This window comes from Euprymna scolopes, chromosome 6 (genome assembly GCF_053919585.1).
Source record: "Euprymna scolopes isolate OS-2025 chromosome 6, ASM5391958v1, whole genome shotgun sequence".
Lineage (NCBI taxonomy): Eukaryota > Metazoa > Mollusca > Cephalopoda > Sepiida > Sepiolidae > Euprymna > Euprymna scolopes.
In genome coordinates this window covers 112009289-112033662 of record NC_136487.1, presented here as the reverse complement: position 1 = coordinate 112033662, position 24374 = coordinate 112009289, and the positions used below count along the sequence as shown (strand labels likewise).

At 31.3% G+C, this 24374-nt stretch overlaps 1 protein-coding gene across 21 annotated transcripts in view; it reads left to right on the top strand.

Annotated features, from left to right (window-relative positions):
- The window catches only part of LOC145277872 (uncharacterized), a 623323-nt gene that overhangs the window by 510257 nt on the left and 88692 nt on the right, over positions 1-24374 (top strand). For all 21 annotated transcript variants that reach the window (XM_080129852.1, XM_080129859.1, XM_080129853.1 and 18 more), the window contains one exon: positions 14984-15214. In XM_080129852.1, the coding sequence (XP_079985978.1) occupies positions 14984-15214 (231 nt within the window). The remainder of the gene's footprint in view (positions 1-14983; positions 15215-24374) is intronic.

The following is a 24374-nucleotide window of genomic DNA, read 5'->3' as shown; positions in this document are numbered from 1 at the left end:
TTCTACAAAAACGGTCTCCAGAGCTGCATCAAACGATAGAAATGCATAACTCTGGGTGGTTCCTATGTAGAGAAAGACTAATAACTGTGCCAAATTTCGTTGCTCTACTGCTATGGGAAGTGGTTCAGGGGCATTACTTATTGCACGCCCCTCGTATTTCTGGAAACATTGTTCTCAAAATGAATTATGTTCATCATAGCAAATGTCGTTTATCATTAAACTGACTTCAGTGAACCCTATTAGGTCAAAAATTTGCCCCCCCCCCCCTCAAAAAAAAATAAAAATAAATACAAATCATCCAGCTGAATTTTAAGAAAGATGTCTTTTATAGACAAAACAGATGTTTTTATAAAGTCTGTATAATTCAAAAATTACACCAGTCAATCCAGCTGCTGAAAATATTTTTGACATTGCCCGGGTAGACACAGTGCTGGGTGAGAGGCTTAAAAAAGAAAAACGATTCAAAATATAATCATGTTTATAATTTGTTGTAAAACTTGATCATTTTTTAAATTCACTTTTTATCAACTGAGGCATAATTATTTATACTCTGATTTTGTTGCAAAATTAGTTTAGACTTTTACTCCGTTTTTTCTATTATCTAATTTATAGAAATTAGAACCTTATAATACGTTGTTTACAGCTGCATTATTAACTGCCTAGAGAGCTCTGTTCTTGTATGAAGATTTTGTGTGGTAACATAGTGTAGATTTTATTTTCAAACCATGTTGGAATTAAGACTGATAAAGTGAAATCAGACTTTTCGCTTTCAAAGTTGCTCTGTACGTTTTTTTTTGTTTGTTTTTTTTTTTTTTTGTTTTTTTATGAACTGTTTGACTGTTCACTTTCCTGAGAAATCGCTTCTTTGATTTTATCTGCTATTCATCACAAAGTTTGTCCTAGGTCAACTGCATTTCTTAAGTAACATGCAAAGTTTCATTGAAATCAATTTAGTATTTTATAAGTCTATATAGAAGACAAACCGACACACAATTATTGATACAAAATAAGCGCCATACTTATAATCTTTTTAGTTCAGTTAGCTCTCAGATGAATGGGCCCTTCTTGATGATTACACTTGATTTCTTTCAGTTGTGTGAATATTCAAGTGTTTATTTACAGATGCTCCTTACTTCTCAAGCCTTGAGGAAGTGAAACAGTGAATAGTAATAATTACCTGTGTGTATGAACACCAGTAAACTTGACTTTTGTTTTGTGAAAGATAAGTAATATAACATCTGGTCGTGCGTTTATGTATGTTTTATCTTTGACATTGAGCACTCACCTCATTTGCGATGAAAATGCTTTGTGTTCCATGTATTTCTATGAGTAATCCAATAAGAATGATTTAACAATTTTCAGATCGAAAATAGTCAAGTGTGCTTAGAAATTGTGTCCTTATAAAGAGTCTAATTATCATATTCAGCCAAAAATCCATTTTACATGCTGACATGTATTGGACAGCTTTTAAAAATTGACTTGCAAACTAATTTATCAAATTTTTATCACTCTTTCTCTCGAAGACATCCTTTTCACTTCCTTTCCTGTTTTCCATTGTCTTTCCCCACCAATTAACCTTGTTTCCTTAACTATTTTACATCTATTAATCCAAGCACTATCATCCAATTTTAAATGTGGACAAACCAATAAAGTCTCCTGTTTTGCATACATTTTCCTTTACTGTTCAGATTTAATCTTCCTCTGAAGTCATCAGATCTAAGCTCATTTTTAAGACTTGCATTGCACATCCATTGTATCGTTTCTATTCATGCAATTCTTTTCAACCCTCAAATTATGTTTCTGATGATTTTATTTACATAAATTTATAAACCTGTTTAATGACTTGTAGCTGTATGTATACTTATGTTGAATCGTGCATTTATGCATAAAACCACAAGTTATTAAATAGTTGAGTTTATAAATTTGTGTAAATAAACATTTCATTACAACATAATTATAATGGTTATTAAAGTATTAATTAACTATTCCAATTTCCTTTTTCCTTTAATTCGTAGCTGGTTGAGTTATTTTTCAAATCACTCAACAAATGATATGCACAAATTATTTGTGTTGTCATTTTATTTCCAATGTAAGATTGTTACCATTAATTCAGTTGACCTTTTCAACATGATAAATATTTAGAATCATGACATTGTTCTCGGAAACAAAAATGTTCAAGCTATTTTCTACTATTTATATGTTCTATTATTTTCTCCTTTGAAAATCGAGCATCAAAATGAACAACATTTAGTTTTATATAAATGTCCCGGTGCTCATTATGTGCGTCTTCCCTCCTGCCGGTAGATTTTGCCCTTTGCTACACCGAGAATGAGTCAGTCTCACATTTTATGGCAGGGTGTGGCTGCACACAAACTTCTAATATTGTTTGATAATATGAGAAAGTGAGAGATTGGGACTATTCACATTTTCTTATAATAATCCCCTTACTCTATAATAAAGACCGATATGGGTTTATTTGTATATAAATGAACATGATATATCTGTACTGTCACACAAAAGTTAAAGAGTAAAAACTGTGCCTTTTCTAGCCACCGGATGAAACCATTTCAAGTGGTATAGGGAAAGAAGAAAGCAAATAGCAGGTTTGACAATCCCTGTTGCCTGAAATGAATTATAAAAGAAATCAAGTCTTTTAGTCATAAATGATGGGTAATTTTTAGGTCATCAGAAATGATAATATTGTAAACACTGGCAAAACATTTTTTTAAATTTTTGATGAGGGTATACAATAGTAATAATAGTTGTTTAATATTTAAAATCAAATATATTAAATATAAACGCTTTATTGGAGATACGGACTTAACTGTAAGATTTTCTTCCCGGCCCCAATTATTAATTCAACAAAATATATATTTTTAAGACAAAACATGAAATAAAAGAAAACAAAATAGTAAAAAGTGAAAGAATGAATTTATTGATTTAGATAAATTTGATACTGATCAATAAATATCTGTAATCAGTATCAAATTTATCTGAATCAATAAATATCTGGAAAATATTTCTAGTTGGATTAGTAGTTTCTGAAGAAAAAAAAAACTCAATTGAAAAACTTAATTTATTTTATATTACTCTAGCAAGGATACCCGGCGTTCCCTGGGACTACAAAAAAACAAAAAAAACAAAACAAAAACAAATATAAGTAATGAAGTTGCATTTGGATACACCTGCTATAATTACTATATGCCACTTCCATCTCAGGCAATGTTGATTAAATTTTCTTTTATAAAATACAACAAAACATTGATGTTGGTTTTATCAAACAACTTATCTTTTTAGCATATTCTCTATCCAGGATATTAAGTACTTGGAATTCTGGTTTCAATGCAACAGAATTTTATAAAAAGACAGAACACTGTGTGCTCTATCTAGGATATTGTGCATCTTTAAAATTCAAAATATAATTAAACTTGATCCCCCGCAGCAAATTCTGTGCCATATCTTCGTCTAGGAATTAATCAGTTTTAGATATTATTCATCCGAGAAATATAAACTTTATGGGCCTTTGATTAGTATTTTTGTGACATACGAACATACACGCAGACATTTACCCTTTCTATAATAGATAGTGAAATGAATAAAAAGGTAAATTTGCTAGATGCAATTCTATCGCTGCCTAACTTTGAGAATCCTACTGACTTAATTTTATATATTAGATTTACACTTATATAAAAAAAAAAATGCAGATATAAATATAAAAGCATGAAAACTTTTTGTTAATTGTAAATGGAAACAAAAATTTAAATAAGATCATTCACAATTATTTGCAACAAAAATTTCTAATTTAATATTCAAATTGAAATAAATTTGCATATCTATAAATTGATTAAAATAGTCTCATACTTTATTTCAATTTTGACGGAAGCGAATAGCAAAATGCCAATATTGATTGGAGCTTTAGTAGATAAATATAAAATACTTATATTTAATTCATAAATAGTACTAGCAGCAGTCCATCGAAAATCAACAATTATGTTGAAACGGGCACAGACTGAAATCTGGCTTTTCCTTACTGATGAGATCTATTGACTGAGGAAGCGGGTTCTCAATCTGCCCCACAGATGTTAGTGTTGATATATGCACACTCTCCTTGATGCTAGCATAAAAGCACTTTGTGTAGCGTTGCATACCCCTTCAGCATGTCTCTCGCCTGATCACACAATTGTGGGCCAGATCCTTCAGCTTTGAAGGTTTTAATGTTACATCTTATGAGAGTTGGTGTTGTCTTTGTATCTTTTGCATTGCCCTCCTGCGGGTCTTATTCCAGAGTGGTTAATTCACTGTAAAGGATTTGGCAAAGCAGTTTTGGCTCTGACATGTGATATGCACACAGACAAAAAATGTAAAACTCTTAAAGGCAGAATTATGGAGTCAGGAGCACAGACTTTGACTCTTAACATTTAAAAAAAAAAAAAATACGATTTCAATCTATTTTCTTCTTTATTTATATGTATTGTCATTTACATATACTGTGTTGCTATATTACAACTCTTCAGCGTGTCTAGACAAGTGAGTGCTATAAGTTGAAGTTATAATTCAATTGCTTTTTTTTTTTTTTTTATCAACAAGATAAAAGGCAGAAAAATTGACTGTATAAAAAATATCAATTGCTGGAGAGTACTTTATTTGTTCAGGATAGAGCAAATAGCAGCTGATAATTTTAGGTACCATAGTGCTCAACCAATGAAGGAGGGGTGGGTATATGTAGTCATCCACAGACATTCACGGTATCACGGTTCTTCAATATGTCAAAACAAGCAAGTACTCCAAACTGAAATTGAAACCTGACTGTTTTTTCAACAGTTGGTATTGTGTGTGTGTCTCTATTATATAAAAGGAACTTTGTGTGTGAGTTCGTTTCCTATGTAGCAAGGCCGATTTTTATGAAATTTCACACAAACGGTACTTTATATGCCTGGCAGTGTTCTTGGTTAGGTTTTGTATTGGAATGTCTTTGATAAGTATCAATTACCGAAATAATGATGAAAGAAGGAACAGGTGATTTTGACTAAAGTTAACACATTGCACAGCCTAACATCACAAGCTCATTTGAGAAGTTTTATTACCATACAAGCCAAAAGGTCCAACATAAAACCAACAGTAGGTTCTTTGATATGACAGGAGTGCGTTTAACATGAATGTTTCTGTTTAAAGCACAATTGCACCATATTTGATTTTTTTTTTCTTTTTTTTTTTTTTCGTTTTAAATTTAAATTCAAGCCATTGTCACTGCACAAGCAATAAGGCCGGGCACAAAGGCAACAGTAGGTTCTTTGATATAATAGGGGCACGTTCGAAATGAATGTTTCTGTTTAGACCACAATTGAACCATGATACTTGACCTTTGCATTTTAAACTTTATTCAAGCCATTATATGTAAAAATATATTTAAAAAAAAAATAATTTTATAAAATCAACAGTAGCACAGTGCAATGTACAACGTATTGTGGACTGTCGTTGTAGCAAAGCATGTGAAACTTCCTCGCTGCACCACTATAGATTCACAACTAAAACAGGCAATCAACTGATTTGATTGAAAAATAGACAATTTCACCAATTTTGATTACTATAAATATGAAATATTCATTGATCATCATTCAATCCTAGGCAATGTCCAGTCTCCCTACTAGTATTTCATATATAAACTGTATCATGAGTTACGTGAGCTATTAAGCAAATTAATTCTGGATTGCATAAACTAGAAACACACTTTGACTTTTACAAATAATTTAATGGTTAATGAATAGATATAGAACATATTTTGAATATATTTTAATCCAAATCATGAAAGAACAAATTATAGATCAGTTTCTGAAAGGACTTCAATAGATATTAAATCTATTCATTTCTGTTACTCTCTCTATATATTTATGAGAGCGATTTTGATGATTTTGGTTTGTTTGGGGAATTTTCCATCATGCTCTTTTTATATATATTTATTTTTATCTTTTTTAATTTTTAAAAAATTTTTTCTTCTTTTTTTTTAATTGTCAGAATTAGCCAATTGTTCTGTGATTCCACACAGTCCTGACTATATCTAAACAATCTTTTCTTTCATAAATGATTCTTTCTTGTAAAATTAAATTTTGCACTATTTAAGTAATTTGGATTATTTGGATTCTCCTTGTCATAATCAGTGGTAAAATAAAGAAGTCAGGGAAGAAAATGTCAGTCCCTGTGGATTAAAACATTAATAATAGATTTATAAAATCCAATTAAATGCTAGGTTGTATAAACATTAACATTCAATCTAGTATCTCTATAATGTTTATCACCTTCTGCACCAATTTTTTTTTTTAATATGATCACCGAAGATGAACTATAATTCAAAAATGTAATTAAAAATTAACTGATGTTGTTAAGGTAAAAAAAAAAAAAAAAATTGATTTTCCCGATTTCAAAATGAATTCTTCCAAAATTGAAAAATAAAAATTTAAATTATTACCATTACAATAAACAAATTAAAATGTAAAAATGTTTATATCATTTTTATGAAATATTTAGCTGACAATTTATATATCTATAAAGGTGAACATGTCTGTACATTTCACTACCACATAGCTCTGTCAATTTTCAGTCTAGAGACTCGAGATTTGACATAAGGGGTATTGAGATTTGAGAAAATCTTCTTAATCAGTTTTCGGCCAGAAATTTGGTTTTCAAGAGGTCAAAGTTCAACAATTTGACCTTTGAAAATTCTACCAAACTCCTCCGCCAATTTTGGGTCTAAACACTTGAAATTTAAAATGTAGGTTACTTGGACATGGATCAAACATTTTAATTTGATTTGAGCCCCAAAAAATAAATGTTAAGGGTTCAAAATTGGGGTCAAAGTTTTAAAAAATTGGACCTCTGCGGTCTCTACCAAATTACTCAGCAAAGTTCAAAAGATTTGACCGTTGTGGTGTCGAGCAAACTACTTAGCCAATTTTGGGTCTAAACATTTAAAATTTATACATAACGGGTATTCAGACATGCGGCAAGCATTTTAATCAGTTTGTGGGGGGGGGAAATTTGGCTGGCAAAAAGTCAAAGTTGAAAGAGTTGACCTTTGCAGATTCTACACAAATTTCTCCGCCAATTTTGGGTCTAAACACTTGAAATTTTAGATGTAGGTAACTTGGACATAGGTAAAACATTTTATTTTGATTTGTGACCAAAATAATAAATGTTAAGGGGCCAAAATTGGAGTTCAAGTTATAAAAAAATTTCCTTCTGCGGTCTCTATGAAATTACTCAGACAATTTTTGGTCTAAACATTTGAAATCTTAAAGTTTTTTCACACGTAGGGCAAATTATGAACAGTACATAAGGCCCGAGCAAAGCTGGGCTGAATTGCTAGTTTTTACTATGAAAAGAATTTTTTGTGGATTGAAATTTTGACTCCATAAAGACATATCCCATTTATTTTCTTAAAGAATATTTAAATGATATTAAAAATTATTTTATGTGAAAGAAGATTTGATTTTATGTGAAAGAAGATTTGAATTTTTTCTAATACCATAAAACCTTATTACATTATTATTTCAAGAGAAATATTATTAATATGCGTACAGATAGATAAAGAAAACTTCTGTTATGCAGCATAATCACATTGGCACACTACTTCTCATTAGACCACCAAAGTAAAGCGATGTTGAGCCTGCCCAGTACTAAATGGGTAACCATTTGGGAATAGTAGTATGTACTATATGTGGGTGGAGAATTGTAAACCTCCCTGCAAAAAAAAAAAAAAAAAAAAAGGAAAGATGCCTTTAGTCAGTACTTCAGTATAACCTGCTAATCCACATGTGTTGGCACAACACAACAACTGTCCTCTTGTTGAATGTTTTGTTCTCAATCATGTGGAGAAGCTTTCTGGAGACGATATGCTATTTTTTTGTTTTTTCTGTGAAGAAAGTAACCCTGGAATTTCCACAAGATTCCACTTGTCAATATATTAGTACACAAGATTGTACATGCATCTATGTAACAATTGAAGCTACTAAGTAAACTGTTCATATTTTTATGGCATCAACAACCTTATGAAATATAATTTTTTTTTTTTATTAGGTTTAATTAAGACTGTTAGGATCATTCCATATCACAAGAAGGTACAAGATTTAAAATTCTGTTGAGGGTGGAGCAGTAACATGTAGATGGGGGAGGGGTCTAGACATCCAATTATATTCAAACTATCTACTTTCATCATATTGTCAGTTCTAGGAATTATACTCGAGTATTTGGGGCATGCAATCGATATTTGCATGAAACTTTCTCTTCTGGAGGAATTCGGTTCAACCTGTTTAGGGTAATGTCGCTAGCATTATATACATTGGATCATACATCCTGAAAATGCATCTGTTTTTGTTTAATTCTAAAGAACAAGTTTGCTTCCACTGTGATCCAATCAATGTAGATAATATTTTCCAGTTATATATAAAACAATATTTCTGTACAGACAAGGTTTTAAATTGTTCCTTATCCGTGCTTGTGTATGAATATATATATATATATATATATATAGTGTGTGTGTGTATAAGAAAAAGGAGAAACAGATATAAACAGAGACTGAAAGAATTCAAATATTTTTCAATTATAAAATGGTCCCTCGTGTATCAGCTTTGAAACCTACGGTGTCAATGTTTTTCTAACCCTTCTGTAACTTTTTAAAGTAAAGATTATTCTCTTGTATTGAATTTTCTTTGCTGAGGTTACCACAAACACCACACACACGTGTGTGTATATATATGGTGCAACAGATAAAAGTGCTTAGTAATAATCAGTTCTAAGTGAGTCTGCTGGAGGTTGGTTGAAAGTCCAATTCTCCATGCATATTAGTAATACAATTATGAATTAAGACTTGTATTCAATCATGGGTGACATAATGAGAACAAACTACCCACGTGAATTAAAGGATTCTGTTCAAAATACAGATTCCGAAGTTCAACATAAAAATTCCCAAAGTTTGATAAAAGTTTGGCTAAAACATTGTGAGTATAATGGCCAAGATGTGAACAGTAGTTTGAATAATACAAATTATATATTTGCATTTCAAAATTCTGAAATATATACATGGTACATAACCTATTTGAAGACAGATTTATACATACACAAAAATTTAGAAACAAACTTTGTTTGCCAGCATGTAAGCACAAATGCGGTTTTTCAGTGGGAGGCTTAATAATAATTGGAATAGTTCTCGCAACGTTCACTCTCTATACGTGGCTATAGGCCTAACTTTGATATGATGTATTCAGTGATATGACGGTTTCATTTTTTAGTAGGTTCGGAAATGTAGTGTTTCCAATATGTTATTCTCCTAAGTTAAACAAGTTTTAACAATTTAATGGCAACTATTTAATGAAACCATTTAATAGCACTTAACGCATGCATTCACATTATTACGGCATATTACAGCTCGTGCAATGTATGCATTTATGCTATTATGGTACATGACATGAATTATGTCTAAAAACAGTAACTGCGCCTGTAATCTACAGCATGTCATTGATCAGAATGTCTGATTAGCAGCATTTGCATTTGTTGCATGTAAGTGTGCAGCGAGTTGGTTCTATATGAAAATTCTATAGACCACACTTGCGTAAATTTACATATTATCACTTGCAGATGCCAAGAAACAATTTATAATGTCTTACAAAAAAAAAAAAAAAAAAACACCAAAAAGAAAATTATCTATGCAAGAAAGAGCCATGAGACGGACCGTTTAACTTTTCTAGAATCTATAGTTGACTTATACACAAGTGATACCTAAAATGACACAATTGTTGGTCTTAAAATGCACATCAACTTATACACAAGTATATATGGTTAGATGTTTGACCAGAGTTAACACTTGTAACATCACAAGGGCATTTGAGAACTTTTATTACTGCACAATAAAAATCAACTGTAGATTCTTTTATAAGGTGCACATTCAAAATGAATCTTTGTTTAGAGCACAATTTAACCATGATACTTGACTTTTACATTTTAAACTTGAAGTGTAGTCATTGTTTACAGATAATTTTATGAAATCAACAGTAGATTCTCTACAGTACATTCTACATTGAGGTCTAAGTCACTGCAGAGAGGCATGTGAAGCTTCCTCCCGGTTCCCTTGGGGGGGGGGGGCTAACTTGACCAGGCAATCGATTTGATAAAAGAAAAATAGACAATTCACAGATTTTGATGACAAAAGTATGAAAGCGTGGAACATTTGCTGATCCCCATTCGACTTTAGACAACGTCAGGTCACTCTGCTAGTATGTATATATAATTTCATGTTTATCTAATATATGCTGTTTTTGTTTAAGATGTTTAATTTTGGGGAGTCAAGTGATATGTCTGTGTGTGCGTGTGTGTTTTATTAATACCAGTGTGTTCGCCTTTTCTAAGGTTTGTAAGATATAAGTAATAATGAAGCTTATTATTTCCTCAGTAAAGTAATGAATCTGAGTTGTTTTATTTCTAAGACTAGACATGTACTCCTATGCAGCATCTATGTGTGCGCATTTCCTACGTGTACTAATGTAAACTGAATGCAAACAGCAGGAGCCAAAATTTGAACCGAGTTTGTCAATTCTATTTTCTGTGAAGATCAGTATCACATATCTGCACGCATTTTCACTTTTCAGTTGTGACTTTAACATGTACGCTAGCATAATTGCTCTCACCTCGTGCCTTTCTGTTTTTCACAGATCCATTCTCACCAATAGATTAAAAATTGAAGATAGTAGCAAATGTACTTCTATATAACTTAATAATAGGTCATCAGAAATCAATTTCCTCTGTTATTTATTTAACATTTTAAATGTTTCAAATCCTGAATTTGGATGTAACTTACTAAAGAATCTAAAGGGCAGTGAAACTTTAGTCAATTTTTTTTTTTTTTTTCACACACACACACACACACACACACACGCACGCGCGTAGTGTGGACTAAAGAAAAACAGTGATTGAAATGGGGTGAAGAAGTAAAAAAAAAAAAAAAATTGGTTTGTTATATCGTCATCACAAAACATTTTGTGCAAAGCATTTTTTGGATTAAAATAATTTCGTATTGTATTAGGTTTTTGGAGTGAAGAAATTTCTTAAGCAATTTAATATGTAATATTCATAGATGTTGAGTCTGAGTTATCTCCCTTGGAAATCTATTTGATTTTAACAAGTTGTAAGACGTTTCTGGCCTAAGAGTTTCTAATCTCATTTGACCCACGTAGTGGCAACTTCAAAATGAAATTCTCTCATTCAGTGCAACTATCAAACCATACATTCGTCTTTCCGCTATTTTGCATCTGAGCATGCTTTTTAGGCACAAGCAAGCCATATATTTGTAACTAGTATACTTCCCCAGCATTCCCTAGGGATGTCTAAGGGTCCTTGTGTACTCCTGTTCTAATTTTTTCTATTAGTATCAGCTTTCAAAAGTAATATATTGTCTTTGCTATTTTTGGATGTCTAAACAAGTGCAGACCCCATGATATTGTTAAAAAAAAAAAAAAAAAAATCCTAATATAAAAATAATACCATCATTAAGTTCTTGGTATAGGGCTTTGTTTTCAATTACATCCTTGGACAGAAAGACGCAGACAGAAACACTGGCTCCATAATATTATTGTTAGAACCCTAATACATAACATCTCCATTGGATTTCTCAAAATTTTATCTGTGAAAAGTTGTTTGATCTTAGTATAGGGCTTTGTATCTCATAAATACAGTATATATTCATACGATTCATCTGCTTCATTATAAACACTGTCATTATTTTTTTTAAAAAAATCATTATAAACATTGTCATTATTTTTGAAAAAAAAAAATCCCAGTTTATGTGAGAAATTGATTTGACTAACATTCCAAAATAAAGATCAGCTAAGTTTGATTCTAAACTATGCCGAAAGTGCATTAACATGAACTTTGAGAGAGTTGTGTGAATTATGTCATCATTTTTTGTTTTGTCATTTGAATCGTCTACTTTAAAAGCAAAAAACCTTATTGTATCCAATTTCACTTTCTTCATTCTCTCTCCCATGCAGTCAAATTCTGGAAACCCTAAGCAAATATTTTCTAACAAAGGCAGAGATAATGATACTCAGTTTTTGCTTAACGTCATCTCAGAATATCTTTTCATTTTGCAAGAAATCTAAGTCTTAGATTCGTCTACACGATTCTATTTGAAGAATCATCAATCGTTCAAGCTAGAGTTTGAAATGCTATTTACATCTCTAAACACTCATACTGAATAGACGCGTCATAGAATAACCATTTTTTTCAATTGTTCATAAACTGGTTTAAATTCATCAGAAACTTTAAGAGAACCTCTGACATTGAATCTGGCATCCTTTGTTTATGATAAAGAAAAATATTACATTTCAAAATTTCACCATCAACATTAATTAGAATTAGTTTATGTAAATAAATTGCTATCACTCTTGAGTGTGTTCTGGTTTCCAGGCTCGAATTGAAATATAGTATGTTAAATAATGAAAGGAACAGTGTTTGAATGACTGGATCAAAATGCAAGAATTAGATAAACAGAGGATGAAAACTTTGCACACATTAGATGGTATTGTGTTTAGTTTGTCAATGAAATGCATTTTTTATTTGCAAATAAATAAAAGTATAGCATTTTTGTTCATGCTTTCTGAAGTGGAAAAATTTGGAGAAGGGTGGGAAGGGCTCTGGATTCTCCCCCATATTAAACCGATTCTATGTTAAATTCAGCTCTTGTGTGGTTGCTGTAAATAAGGGCTGTTATCAATTCTTTTACCATTCCTTAAGTAGTTTCTTTTGAATTTCTAAGGTGAAGAGTTATTCATGGGGATTCATTGTAAAATTTCTAAACTCAGAATCGATAAAACAAATGATGCATGATAAAAATTCCCAAAACATAAAAAAAAAAAAAATCTCTCTTTCTCTCTCTGCAGAAAAGGTTAAAATAGTATTACTACTACAGTGTTATTTACTTTTGATGTAAATAATGGACTACTTAAGCAATCTATCCTTTTTAATCTGCTATTCATATTAAAGGTCACAAATTATTTCTTCTCATGTCATATATATATATATATATATATATATATATATATATATATATATATATATATATATATAGTGGCCTGACAAGGCCACTAGGGAAACAATCGACGCAGCAAAACTGAAACTGGCCTGCAGGACATTACATAGGTAAATTTGGGCATATTTTATTAGTTTGAAAATATAGGGTTTTTTATTTTTTTACCAATTGTCATTAAATTTTAACTATAGAATAGTATTATAATCTTTAAAAAGCTTGCAAATTTTCATGTAGTTTCGTCCCATAGAACCAAAGATATGAGAAGTTCAATATTTAATTTGGCTACCGGTATAGATATATCCATCGATATAACACCTTTTTCGGCAATTTTATAAGTTCCAAATCTCAGCAACTATTCATTAGAATTTAACAAATGAAGACTCCTTGGAAAAGTAATGACCTGAATTGTGTAGTGGGCTATGTGACATTTGCCCTTAAGATCACACATTAAGGAAATCGTCCATCATCCAGAGCCTATTTTTAGCGCTTTTTTACAGCCATTATTTTTATAGTCATTTGTTTTTCTAATTTTGCATATGAATTACAAATTATCTGATATTTCCCCAAAGGCCTTGATGGAGGGGGAGACTAAAACTTTCTGCTATGGTTTCAAATGATCTGAAATAACAGCAAGGGGAGACTTGATTCCAAATATTTCTCATGTTATATCTCCTCTCTCCATAAAGTAAATTTCACAGTGTATAAGGATTATTTGATACTGAAGATATTCATAATCATACCCTATTTCCAAAAAAGAAGAGATATAAGATATGAGAAATATTTGGAATCAAGTCTCCCCTTACTGTTATTTCAGATCATTTGAAACCATAGCAACAAGTTTTAGACTCTCCTCCATTCAGACCAGAGGTTTTGGGGGGAAATATGTGCATTAGTGTCATGCATCTATTTACCTATCTAAGTATCTCTTGCTCTGTATCCATGATACAACTGATGCAAATCATAAGTCTGGGTTTGATTTTTTTTTATTTCGTGTTATTCATCTCAACATGATTCTTGTGACAACACTAGGTAGATGAAATAATAGTTTAATATAAAAATGGACAAAAATGGTTCTTGATATTCAAATATATGTAATTCCATTGTTAACAAGCATGGAAATTGTGAGAGAAAGGAAAATAAACTCCTTGAAAAAAAAAACTGAATAAAACAGATGTTAAAATGATTAAAACAAATCTTCAGTATTTAAAAAAAAAAAAAAAAAAAAAAAAAAAATTTTTTTTTTTTGTTTTTTTTTTGTCATTTGACTAAAAATGTTCTATCTTTGCAAAGAATTAAGTTTGAATATTAGAAGACTTAAAAATAATAAGTCGGATATTTTGGTATTTAGAGTCAATCAGACCTAATATCTTTCAACTCCACAACCTTTTCTCAGTAGCAACTAATTTTTTTTCTTGGTCATTTTAACAATCTTTTCATAAATTTATTCTAATTCTCATACGTCATTGTCAGTATCTTTATAGCTTCACATCCTGCCATAGCAAAAAAGAGGTCTTATATTGTTTTGTCCTTCGGTGACATTTTTTTCTTTGTCTTTTATTTTCCTAGAGCTTTGCCATAACTGCAAAACGTCTGATCCATCTTTCTGTATGGACTGATTAGTCTAATATGGTTCAGATCCCTGTCAACAATACCGTATTGTTATGAAGTGTTCAGTAGTCATCTAGTGACGAACACCTTCAACTGTCTGCTCATATCACATTCTATTTTTCCAGTTGTATACTGATTTGTATATAATATTACAGTTCTATTTTTGGATGATGGATACTTTAAATTTAATCTCCCACATGTTGAAAGTTTGTTATACTCGTACTTTTGTTAATGTTGTACTTTCTTTTGCCTCACGAGTTCATTGCTGTGCAGTAATGTATTCTTTGTTGATTTGTTTTATAGTTGCAATTGTGTGAAGAAGATCAGGAGAATTACCATCACCAGGATTACGAGCAGGGCGAGTACCAGTTCATGCTGCGTGTTATGTCCAAGGACAAAACGTGGAACATCCGGCGTAGCTATGAAAACTTCCGAATGCTTGACAAACAGCTGCACAAATGCATCTTCGATCGGCGTTTCAGCCACCTGCCAGAACTTGAAAGCCAAGATGATCTCACCAACATCAATGAAGCAGTAAGTATTTGAATTTTTAATATTTTTAATAATTTAAGCGTCCTGGATATGACCTTAAACTATATCCGATGGTGAGGCCTCAACTTGCGGGTTTTGGGGAGTGTGGAGCCACCCTTTGTCATTGCTCTCAGGTCCACTCTGACCCGGAGTGGTTGTATCTATTAGGGTCCCAACTATGGGTTAAATAGAAACCGACTTGAAAAAAAAAAATATTTTCTATTAAATTTTTCTTCAAAATAACTGGATTCGGCATTAAATAACCTGAAAAGGGTGTATATGCCGTAAAACAAAAACAACCAACCAACCAATAATTTAAGTAGGCATCCCAAAGTAATATTTTATTTTCACCTATTATATAAAGGAGAGTTGTTCGTGTGTACGTCTTGTTTAAGTAAAAGTAAAAAAAGATACAAAACAGATCACCATGAAAATGATATCTACTAAAAGAGCAAGGATCCGGATGTATTATACCTAAAAATTAGAAAAAATCTTGTCTTCAACACTTTCTTAACAATTACAATTATCTGCTTGCATGAATGCTATTTATTCCTGCCTTCATTTCAAAAACGTAAAATTGTAACGAGGTTTGCGCCGGGAAAATTGTAACGAGATTTGCTCAATTTTCTTTTCTTTTAATGACACAATAAGTAATCAGCAATCATTTTTTTAAAGCATAAAAACGTTTGTTTTGATTTTTTAAAAAAAGACCAAAAAAAAAACAAAAAAAAAACACTTATGTGGTTTCTGAAGCGCTGAAAATAAGTTTTGTTTTGATTTTTTTTTTTTTTTTTTTTTTTTTTTTTTTTACTGTGTGTAAAACTCGATTTTTAACTTGAACAGAACAATAAGTCATTATGCAACAAAAAATAATTGATATTAAACCTTTTTAATAATTTTCTACTATTATCATTTATGAAAAAGTGCATTTCGGATGCTAAAAACGTACAATGGCAATGTTTCAATGTCTGTAGTCAGTATGGAAACAGTTTCATGATATTGTGTTCCAAAGATGATGTAAGATGGAGGGACATCAAGTATAGTTTTGATGAATGTTTAGAAGCGGATGGTGGTTTTAAACGATTTAGTGTCTCAACATCCAACAACTGATACTCAAAGCTTGTTCCATCCTTCAGCAATTCTGAGCATGAAAACATGTTTCCAAAAGTTATAGGAACTTTATATGTGTCCAACACATGTTGATTAAAAAGATGCTCCGGATTGTTGTTGTTGTTGATAATTTTGTGAAGCCTTGCTTAAAAACAAACTTCTCTTCATTTGTATGTATGTATGTATGTTTCCTATAGAAAGAAAGGTTAGAGAATCTATATAATAACTGAAAGTATATTTATATGTAAAATTCTTCAAGTAAAGAATGAAAGTGGTCATGAATCACTAAGTTCCATCCAAAATATCCCATTTCAGTAAAATTTGAACATGTATAAAACATTCTGGAGAAGACAATGGAAATGATCCTTCAATAATTCCTCAATGTGTCAAATTTCAATTTTCTCTTTGTAAGAGAGCTATGGAGAAAGAAACCTCCTTCAAACTTTAAATGTTTTTTTTTTTCTGACTTTGATATTTAAAGCATATCTGAGACACTAATTCAGACTTTTCCAAAATTTCATATTTTTCTGATAATATTAGAGGAGCAAACTTGGAGTCAATAAAAATAAAAAGAATATAATATGGTGATGAGCATGATGAAAAAGGGCCATAGTGTTTCTCTTTAAATCAAGTCTTCCTATATTAGTTGTATGAAAATATGCCTATGGCAAGTAAGCGGTATAGAGGTAACCATGTTTCATCCCTGCAGGAAAATATCGGGTTAAATATATGGTTTCATCTGGAATGAAATAGGGATGCCTCTGTGTAGCTTACTTGTTATAGATATTACTACTAAGCTCTACTTGCGTATTGAGCACTGATAATATATATATACTGATTAAAGTGACTTCGTCTGTCTGAGGAATGGCCTCTACCAAACTCCTGTTAATTTTTGATCTACAGACTTGAAACTTGATATATAGGGAATTTGAACTTGTGGAAAAAATTTGATTTGATCTTTGGCCGGTAAAAATAGCTGCTAAGGGGTTGAAATGGAGAAAAAAAATTGGAACTTGATAAGCATAAGTCAACTTAAAATGCTCTTGTATGCATGCACAAATCTACATTTATATGTTAAAGTTGGTTAAATCTTAATATTTTTTTATCCATCTGATGATAGCTCAAACAGTAACAACTAAGGCTAAATGTTTTTAGGTTTTGATTCTAGCTGATGGCACACAAGTCGTATGTTTTTCGGTTTTTTTTTTTTTAGTATTGGCTCTATAATAATACGAAACCTGCATAAATTAAAATATATTTAAGCCTATTTTATGACCGGGCATGAAATAGCAATGCAATGCAAAAAAAAGGGAGGGGGTGCGAACATACATACAAACATGAAATTACCTTATCATATTATTATATAGATAATATAACAAATACTAATCCAATTTGTTACAAGTGGTTTAGTCTATTATATGAAAATTGGGAATAGTTTTTTTTGTTTTGTTTTTGTTATTTAGTTAAGTATATTAACAAACATGCTAAATGTGTTTTGTTTACTTTCGAATATTAATCAACAAAATTAATTGTTTTATATTCTGTACACAGACGTTTCATCTTTGATAAACTATTTTGTCAACCAAATTTACAAAGAATTTTCACAACAGCTAAATTGATGACATAGATTTAGGAGGGATCGGCTACAGAAATTGTTGTTTGGGCTGGATCATTAAATGGTTGATGTTAGATAATTTTTATACATCTTATTTAGTTGATCTCCGACACCCGATTGCCTACAATTACCAGTAAAACAAAATAACAAGGCTAAATGGCACGAGATTCAGGCATTTAGGTTAAACAAAATTTTATGCCTTGCTATTAGAGTGCAACTTTCAGGACTCCCAATTCACCTCTGCCTCCAACATTTCGGTTGCTCTGAGTCTGCTAACATGCTCAACATTTTTTGCTTTTAACTTTTATTCAATGTTTTTAGCAATGACAAGGTTAGGCAAACTCAGTTATTATTTTACCTGTAGTTGGCAATCAAAGATCATCTCTTAATGTGTATAGGTTGACAGAACCTACAATTCATAACAAAAAACGTGATTTAGTTTGTTTTTTTTTCTCTCTCGCATGTGAAAAACTTTCTCTCATTCTTATTCTCTTTCTTTCTATTTCTCTCTCTCTCTCTCTCTCACACACATTTTCTTTCATTAAAGAAGTAATATAAAGATGCTGATACACTGTTTTATTAGTTTACAAGATTTTGAAAAACTATGAACAGATGCAGTAAGAAAAAAGGTAAAACTAATTCAAAATCACATTTTCTGACCATGCAATAATGTGTTATTTATTGTTCTCCCCTTTTTTTACCTAGAAAATGTTTAGCTTATTTTAATTTCATATTAATTTCTTGTGTGTGTGTTTATGTAGTAGTACTAACAAATATACTTATGAAAAGTGAGCTACACAGAAACGTTTGTTTTATTCTTGAAGGAACTCATCAGGCTAAATAAATGTATTTACATTCTAAGTTCCTTTTTATAGTTAGGTAGTATCCTCCCTAAACTTTAATCAGAGCTGTGTATTCCCCCCCCCCCACCTCAATTTCTACCACATTTCATCAATGGATGAAATTTCTCTCACTTGGTTTGAAAAAAGTTTTTGGCATCTGTCACTTTGAAGTAGGCTAAACAAACAAGACGGCCTTGCTACAATGGTTCGGCTGTATGCACATACAAACAAAAATTGTTTATTCCCTTTACATGCTTCCCACATTCAATGCAGACTTAAAATTCATACCAATTATAAAATCACCCTACCTTAAATATTGTTGAAATAAAACAATCACTTTGGGTCATGTTCCCCTCATGATATTGGTTGATTGCTAATCTAAATACTGAACCTATATTTTAAGATTAATAATGAAGGTAGATAATTTTTTTTTAAACTTGAGAGATTTTTGTTTCATCTTTTTCAATTAACAAATCTTTGATTTCTCATCTTAGAATTTAGAAATTTACTTTATAATTATGCTCAAAAGTAAAAAATAAAAAAAATAATAAAAATAAATATACTTAGCACATAATGCACAATTACTGGAGGCTTTTCATATGTTAGCTTTAAATTCAACAAGATTTGTGGAAATCTAATATGGACAGATAATTAAGATAATCATAGATAAACATCAATATAAAAAATATTAACATGCACAAACACTGTATCCAGGGTTTACACTAATATATCTTCTAAAGTTCTTGACTTTTGAACAATTCATATAATTCAAATCTAGTATGAAACTTTTGACACTATCTTAGGAGAGCCAAACATTAATCCTTCATTTCAAGAATTTCCTAACTAGATAGAATATGCATTTTCTTTTATAAAATTCAACCAAACTTTGTATGTGTGGAGATATATAATTGAGATTTTTATCAATCTGACATTAAAAGCCTACTTTTCTTTTTTTAATTTAAAAATTATTAAAACAAAGTTTTTAATATACTCAATCATAGATATGCAGGTGATTACATGAAGATTAATTTGTATATTCCTTTAAAAATCGAGCATTAATTACTTATTAATTTTTATGGTTTCTTATTAGATGATTGGTTTCATTTCACTATTATGCTGAATTCTATTTATACATAGTTTCTACATTCTGCGTAATAGTGTAGAAGTTAAGATGAAAATGTTTTAGCATACAAAAATATATATTTATTTATTTAAAGTGACGTTGTGTGTGTGTGTGTGAAAAGTCTACTAAACTCCTCTCTGAATATTTTGTCAAATAGTTGACATTTGATATATAGGGTATTTGGACCCGTGGCACACTTCTGATTCAGTTTTTAGCTAGCAAAAATTCCTGCTAAGTGGTCAGAATTGAAAACAAAACAGTTGACCTTGGCACTGTAAGTCGAATAAAACATTACTCCTACTCTTAAACATTCATCACTCAGTCAATTAATTTTTAACCATTTGTATCTATTAAAATTTAATATTTATACATATTTTCTACCCAGCATTGCCTGGTCGTAAAATATGCTTAAATATGGTATTTTGATTAATGGAGATTTCGTATTTATTATTATATTATACTGGACCCAATATATAGTAATGATTTAAAAAGTAAAAAAAAAAAAATAACTTGTGCGCCATCACCGAGAATTGAAACCAAAACTTTTAGCTTGCAATTTACTTTTTCCTTTGACATTAATGTCTGCGCTATGAATACACGTTTGCTGTAAGGCTAAAAATTAAAACATGAACCAATAGCTATTACATTACGGATGCATATTTATAAATATCTTTTTTTTTTTCTTCTTTTTTTTCTATTTTTTTTTTTTTTTACACTTTTGCACCAATTTTCCCTGGCTAAAACCCAAATATAAAGTTTTGCATGGGTTTTCAAATACCCTATATATTTCAATGTCTGTAGACCAAAAACTGACAGGAGTTGGTAAGTAAAATTTTTTAAACAAGCATATGCACATACATAAATATATATAAAAAGGTTTGTGTTTAGTATAACCTTTTTATGTAAATATTAATCATGTAGAATATCTGCATGAATATAATTACACGTAATAGTTAACTAAAGATGATCTCATAAGAAAACTGAAAAAACTAATAGGGAATTAATTAAAATGAATGTTTAAACGAATATGCAAATTAGCTAGATCTTTAGCTAGTGAATTCAATTCCACAACCCATATATAACAAAGTTGTATTTTCTTTTTAAAGAAATAGAAAAGTGTTTTTAATTTGAATATCAATATACACACAACAAAAAAAAATATATAGGTGAATAGATGCATATGAGATTGCAAAATTTTAAGGCTCTAAATAGTGACACCTCGCATTCCACCTGATACTACAACCTCATTTCCTGTTACTTTTCCTGATAACTATATTCAGCTATTTTAAAAAAAGGGAAAGGCCAGGTGTTCAGTAAGAAACGGTATAAGAAGGAATTCAGTTTCACTTTCCCATATCTTCTCAAAGACTGCCGTTTACACACACATACCTGAACACAGTATCTAATGATAAAAAAAAGCATTAGGTATTTTAAGATCCAAGTGAGTCGTCCATTATTACTGCCATAAGGGATCTACACTGTTTCCTACACATTTTATCTTGTGCCTGAATATGCAAAGAAAAATATTTTCATAACAATTTTATGTAGATAGACACATTTGCATAGTATTTTTTTATAGATTGTGTGTATGTGTGTGTGTGTGTATATATCTTTTTCTTAAACTATCATGATACATGCATCAACATTTCTTATGAAAATTGAAGAACCCAAGAAACTGATTCTTCAATCCCTGAGCTCCATATAAATATTTTAAGCAAATATTTAACTATAAGTATCAATTATTATTATTTATAATAATTTGATAATAATAATAAAAATAACTAACATTGTAAGTTTACTCCTCCTCCCCCCCAAAAAAATTAAATTAAAAAAAAAATAGTCGGTTGGCACCACACCAAGTAGTCAAAGAGTTAACGAGGATGGAAAGCACTAACCAGACTTCCACTGAAAGGGTGCAAAGAGAACTGGGACTTTGGGGAGACTTATTGCCACCCAAATTCCAGTGATTACCAATGGTCATTGCCAGCAAGAAGTCAATGGCAAGTGACTTGCAATAAAGTAAATTATATTTGCAAAGATTATCAAAAGAGGTGGAGAGTACTGGAAATCAGGAGACTTATCACCCAGACTCCACCGGATGTTGTCAGTGAGCTATCTCTGATGATAACTCGTGAAAACTCCTAGTGAGTACAAATAATAATGAACATTTAAATATTTGTATTATTTCGATACTAAGAAAGAGTGTTGCTGCAGCAATGGACATAATGTGTATTGAGGTGGTGTTTGAAGCATTTTATTAATGTTACAGATATAAAATGGGTTCTATGTACATATATGTATCATGAGTGACAAAGTTTATCCATACATGCTGGAGTTCTGTTTTTTTTAATTCTAGTTTTCCTTGTAGTGAAAGGCCAAAGTATATATATATATATATATATATATATATATTTAACTTCTATCAGCAGCAGTTTCATAACTTCAAGGAGCTGGTGTTTGAGATTTCTTTTTTTTTTTTTTTTTTTTTTTTCTTCCAGATTTATGTTTGTAGGATATCCATTTATTTTTACCTAGCGGGTGTGCCCGGCGTTGCCCGGGTGTTTAGGTGTAGTAAGGACCCCTGAGGAAGGAGGATCAAAACAATAGTAGCGAGGGTACCCGGGTGTGTGTAGGTGGCGTAGTAAAGAACCTCGGAGGAGTGTAAAAAAAAAAAAAAAAAGTGGTGGTGGCGGGGCCAAAATAACAGTAGATAGAGGTGTTAAAAAAATTTTTTTTTTTTTTTAGTGGTAGTAGGCTCGAACCCATAACGTGAAGGAGAAAAAAAAAATGGTTAAAAAAATAAAAAGTGATGTCTTAGCCGATGTCTCCATCACCCGACCGGAAGTTCGGAACATTGAAATTAAACATAGTCAATCAAAAAGACGATGACTTGCTAAAATATCAACGGAAAAAGCGAGCCCTCCTTGTACAAAACTGCTCAAGTGAGGGTGAAGGAATGAATGTTTTTGGCCAATTTTTCGATTTGTCATCCAAGACATTGAGCTTCAAAATGATACTGAAATGGTCAGGATCTGTCGGCTGTGTCAAAAGTTTTTGTGAGCATACAAACACACACACATACACACACGTTTTGCCCTTTATATATATATATATATATATATATATATATAGACTAGCAGGGGTACCTAGCGTTGCCTAGGTGTGTGGAAGTGTAGTAAGGACCGGGGGGGGGGCATTAAAAGGTGTTTTTAAAAAAAGTGATATAGTAGCTAAAAAAAAGTTAAAACAAAAAAATAAATTGGTAGTGGGGGGGGGGAGCACAGTAGGTAGTTTGGGTGGAGAGAAAAAACAAAAAAAGTTGTAGGCATGCAGGCTTGAACCCGTAACACAAAGGAGGAAAGAACAAAAAAAAAAAAAAAAGTGATATCTTTGCTGATGTCTCCACAATCTAACTGGAAGTTTGGAACATTCAAATTAAGCGAAGTCAATCCAACCGATACGATGGTGACAGAAAAAAACCCGACCCCTCATTGTAGAAAACTACCTAGTTTAGGATGACGGAATTAATGTTTTATGCCAATTTTTCAATATTTGTCGTCTGGGTGGCCGAGCTTTAAAACAATACCGATCTCATGAGGATCCGTTGCTTCTGTCCAAATTTTTGCGAGATATATAAACACATACACACGCGCACCTTTTACTTTTTATATTTATATAGACAAGCCTGGGTGTCCGGTGTTGCCTGCGTTTTTGAAGGTGTGTGTGTTGAGTAAAAAAAAAAAAAAAAGTGATAGTAGGCAGGCATCCATCACCAAATCGGAAGTGGCGAAGATTTAAATTAAGGCTAGTCAATCAAAAAGAGGGGATGACTTTTGAAAATATCGGCGGAAAAAGCGGTCCCTCCTTGTAGAAAAGTGCCCAGTTAAGGGTGAGGCAATTAATGTTTTTGGCCAATTTTTCGATATTTGCCGTCCGATCTCGTGAAAATCTGTTGCTTCTGTTGAAAGTTTTAGGCAGACATAAAAACATACATACATACGTACGTACATACATTTAAACAGATAGGTGGGATTTATATTATAGATGGATATCTCTATAGGGACTGTTTAAGACCAGTATTTGTTGACATTGGATGGATTTGAAGACTACCCTGTTACAGTCTACAAGGAAGCAGTTCTGCAGTAATCTGTTCCACAGATGGGAATTTGTTTCATACCTCGTGCAATCTGATAGGAATAAATTAATTTTAAAAAAAAAATTGTTATTTACCTCTGTGTGTGTATATATATATATATATATATTTATTTTTTATTTACCGGTGTGTGTATGTAGTGTGTGTGTGTGTGTGTGTATATATATATATATATATATACTAGCGTGTATGTGTATATACATACTAGCAAAAGTACCCGTCGTCGACTGGGTTCAAAAGCAGCCTACAGAAAATGGACTCTAATTTATGAAAGTATGATAGGTTATGAAAAGGAAGGCTTGTAAAGAGATAGCTTTGAA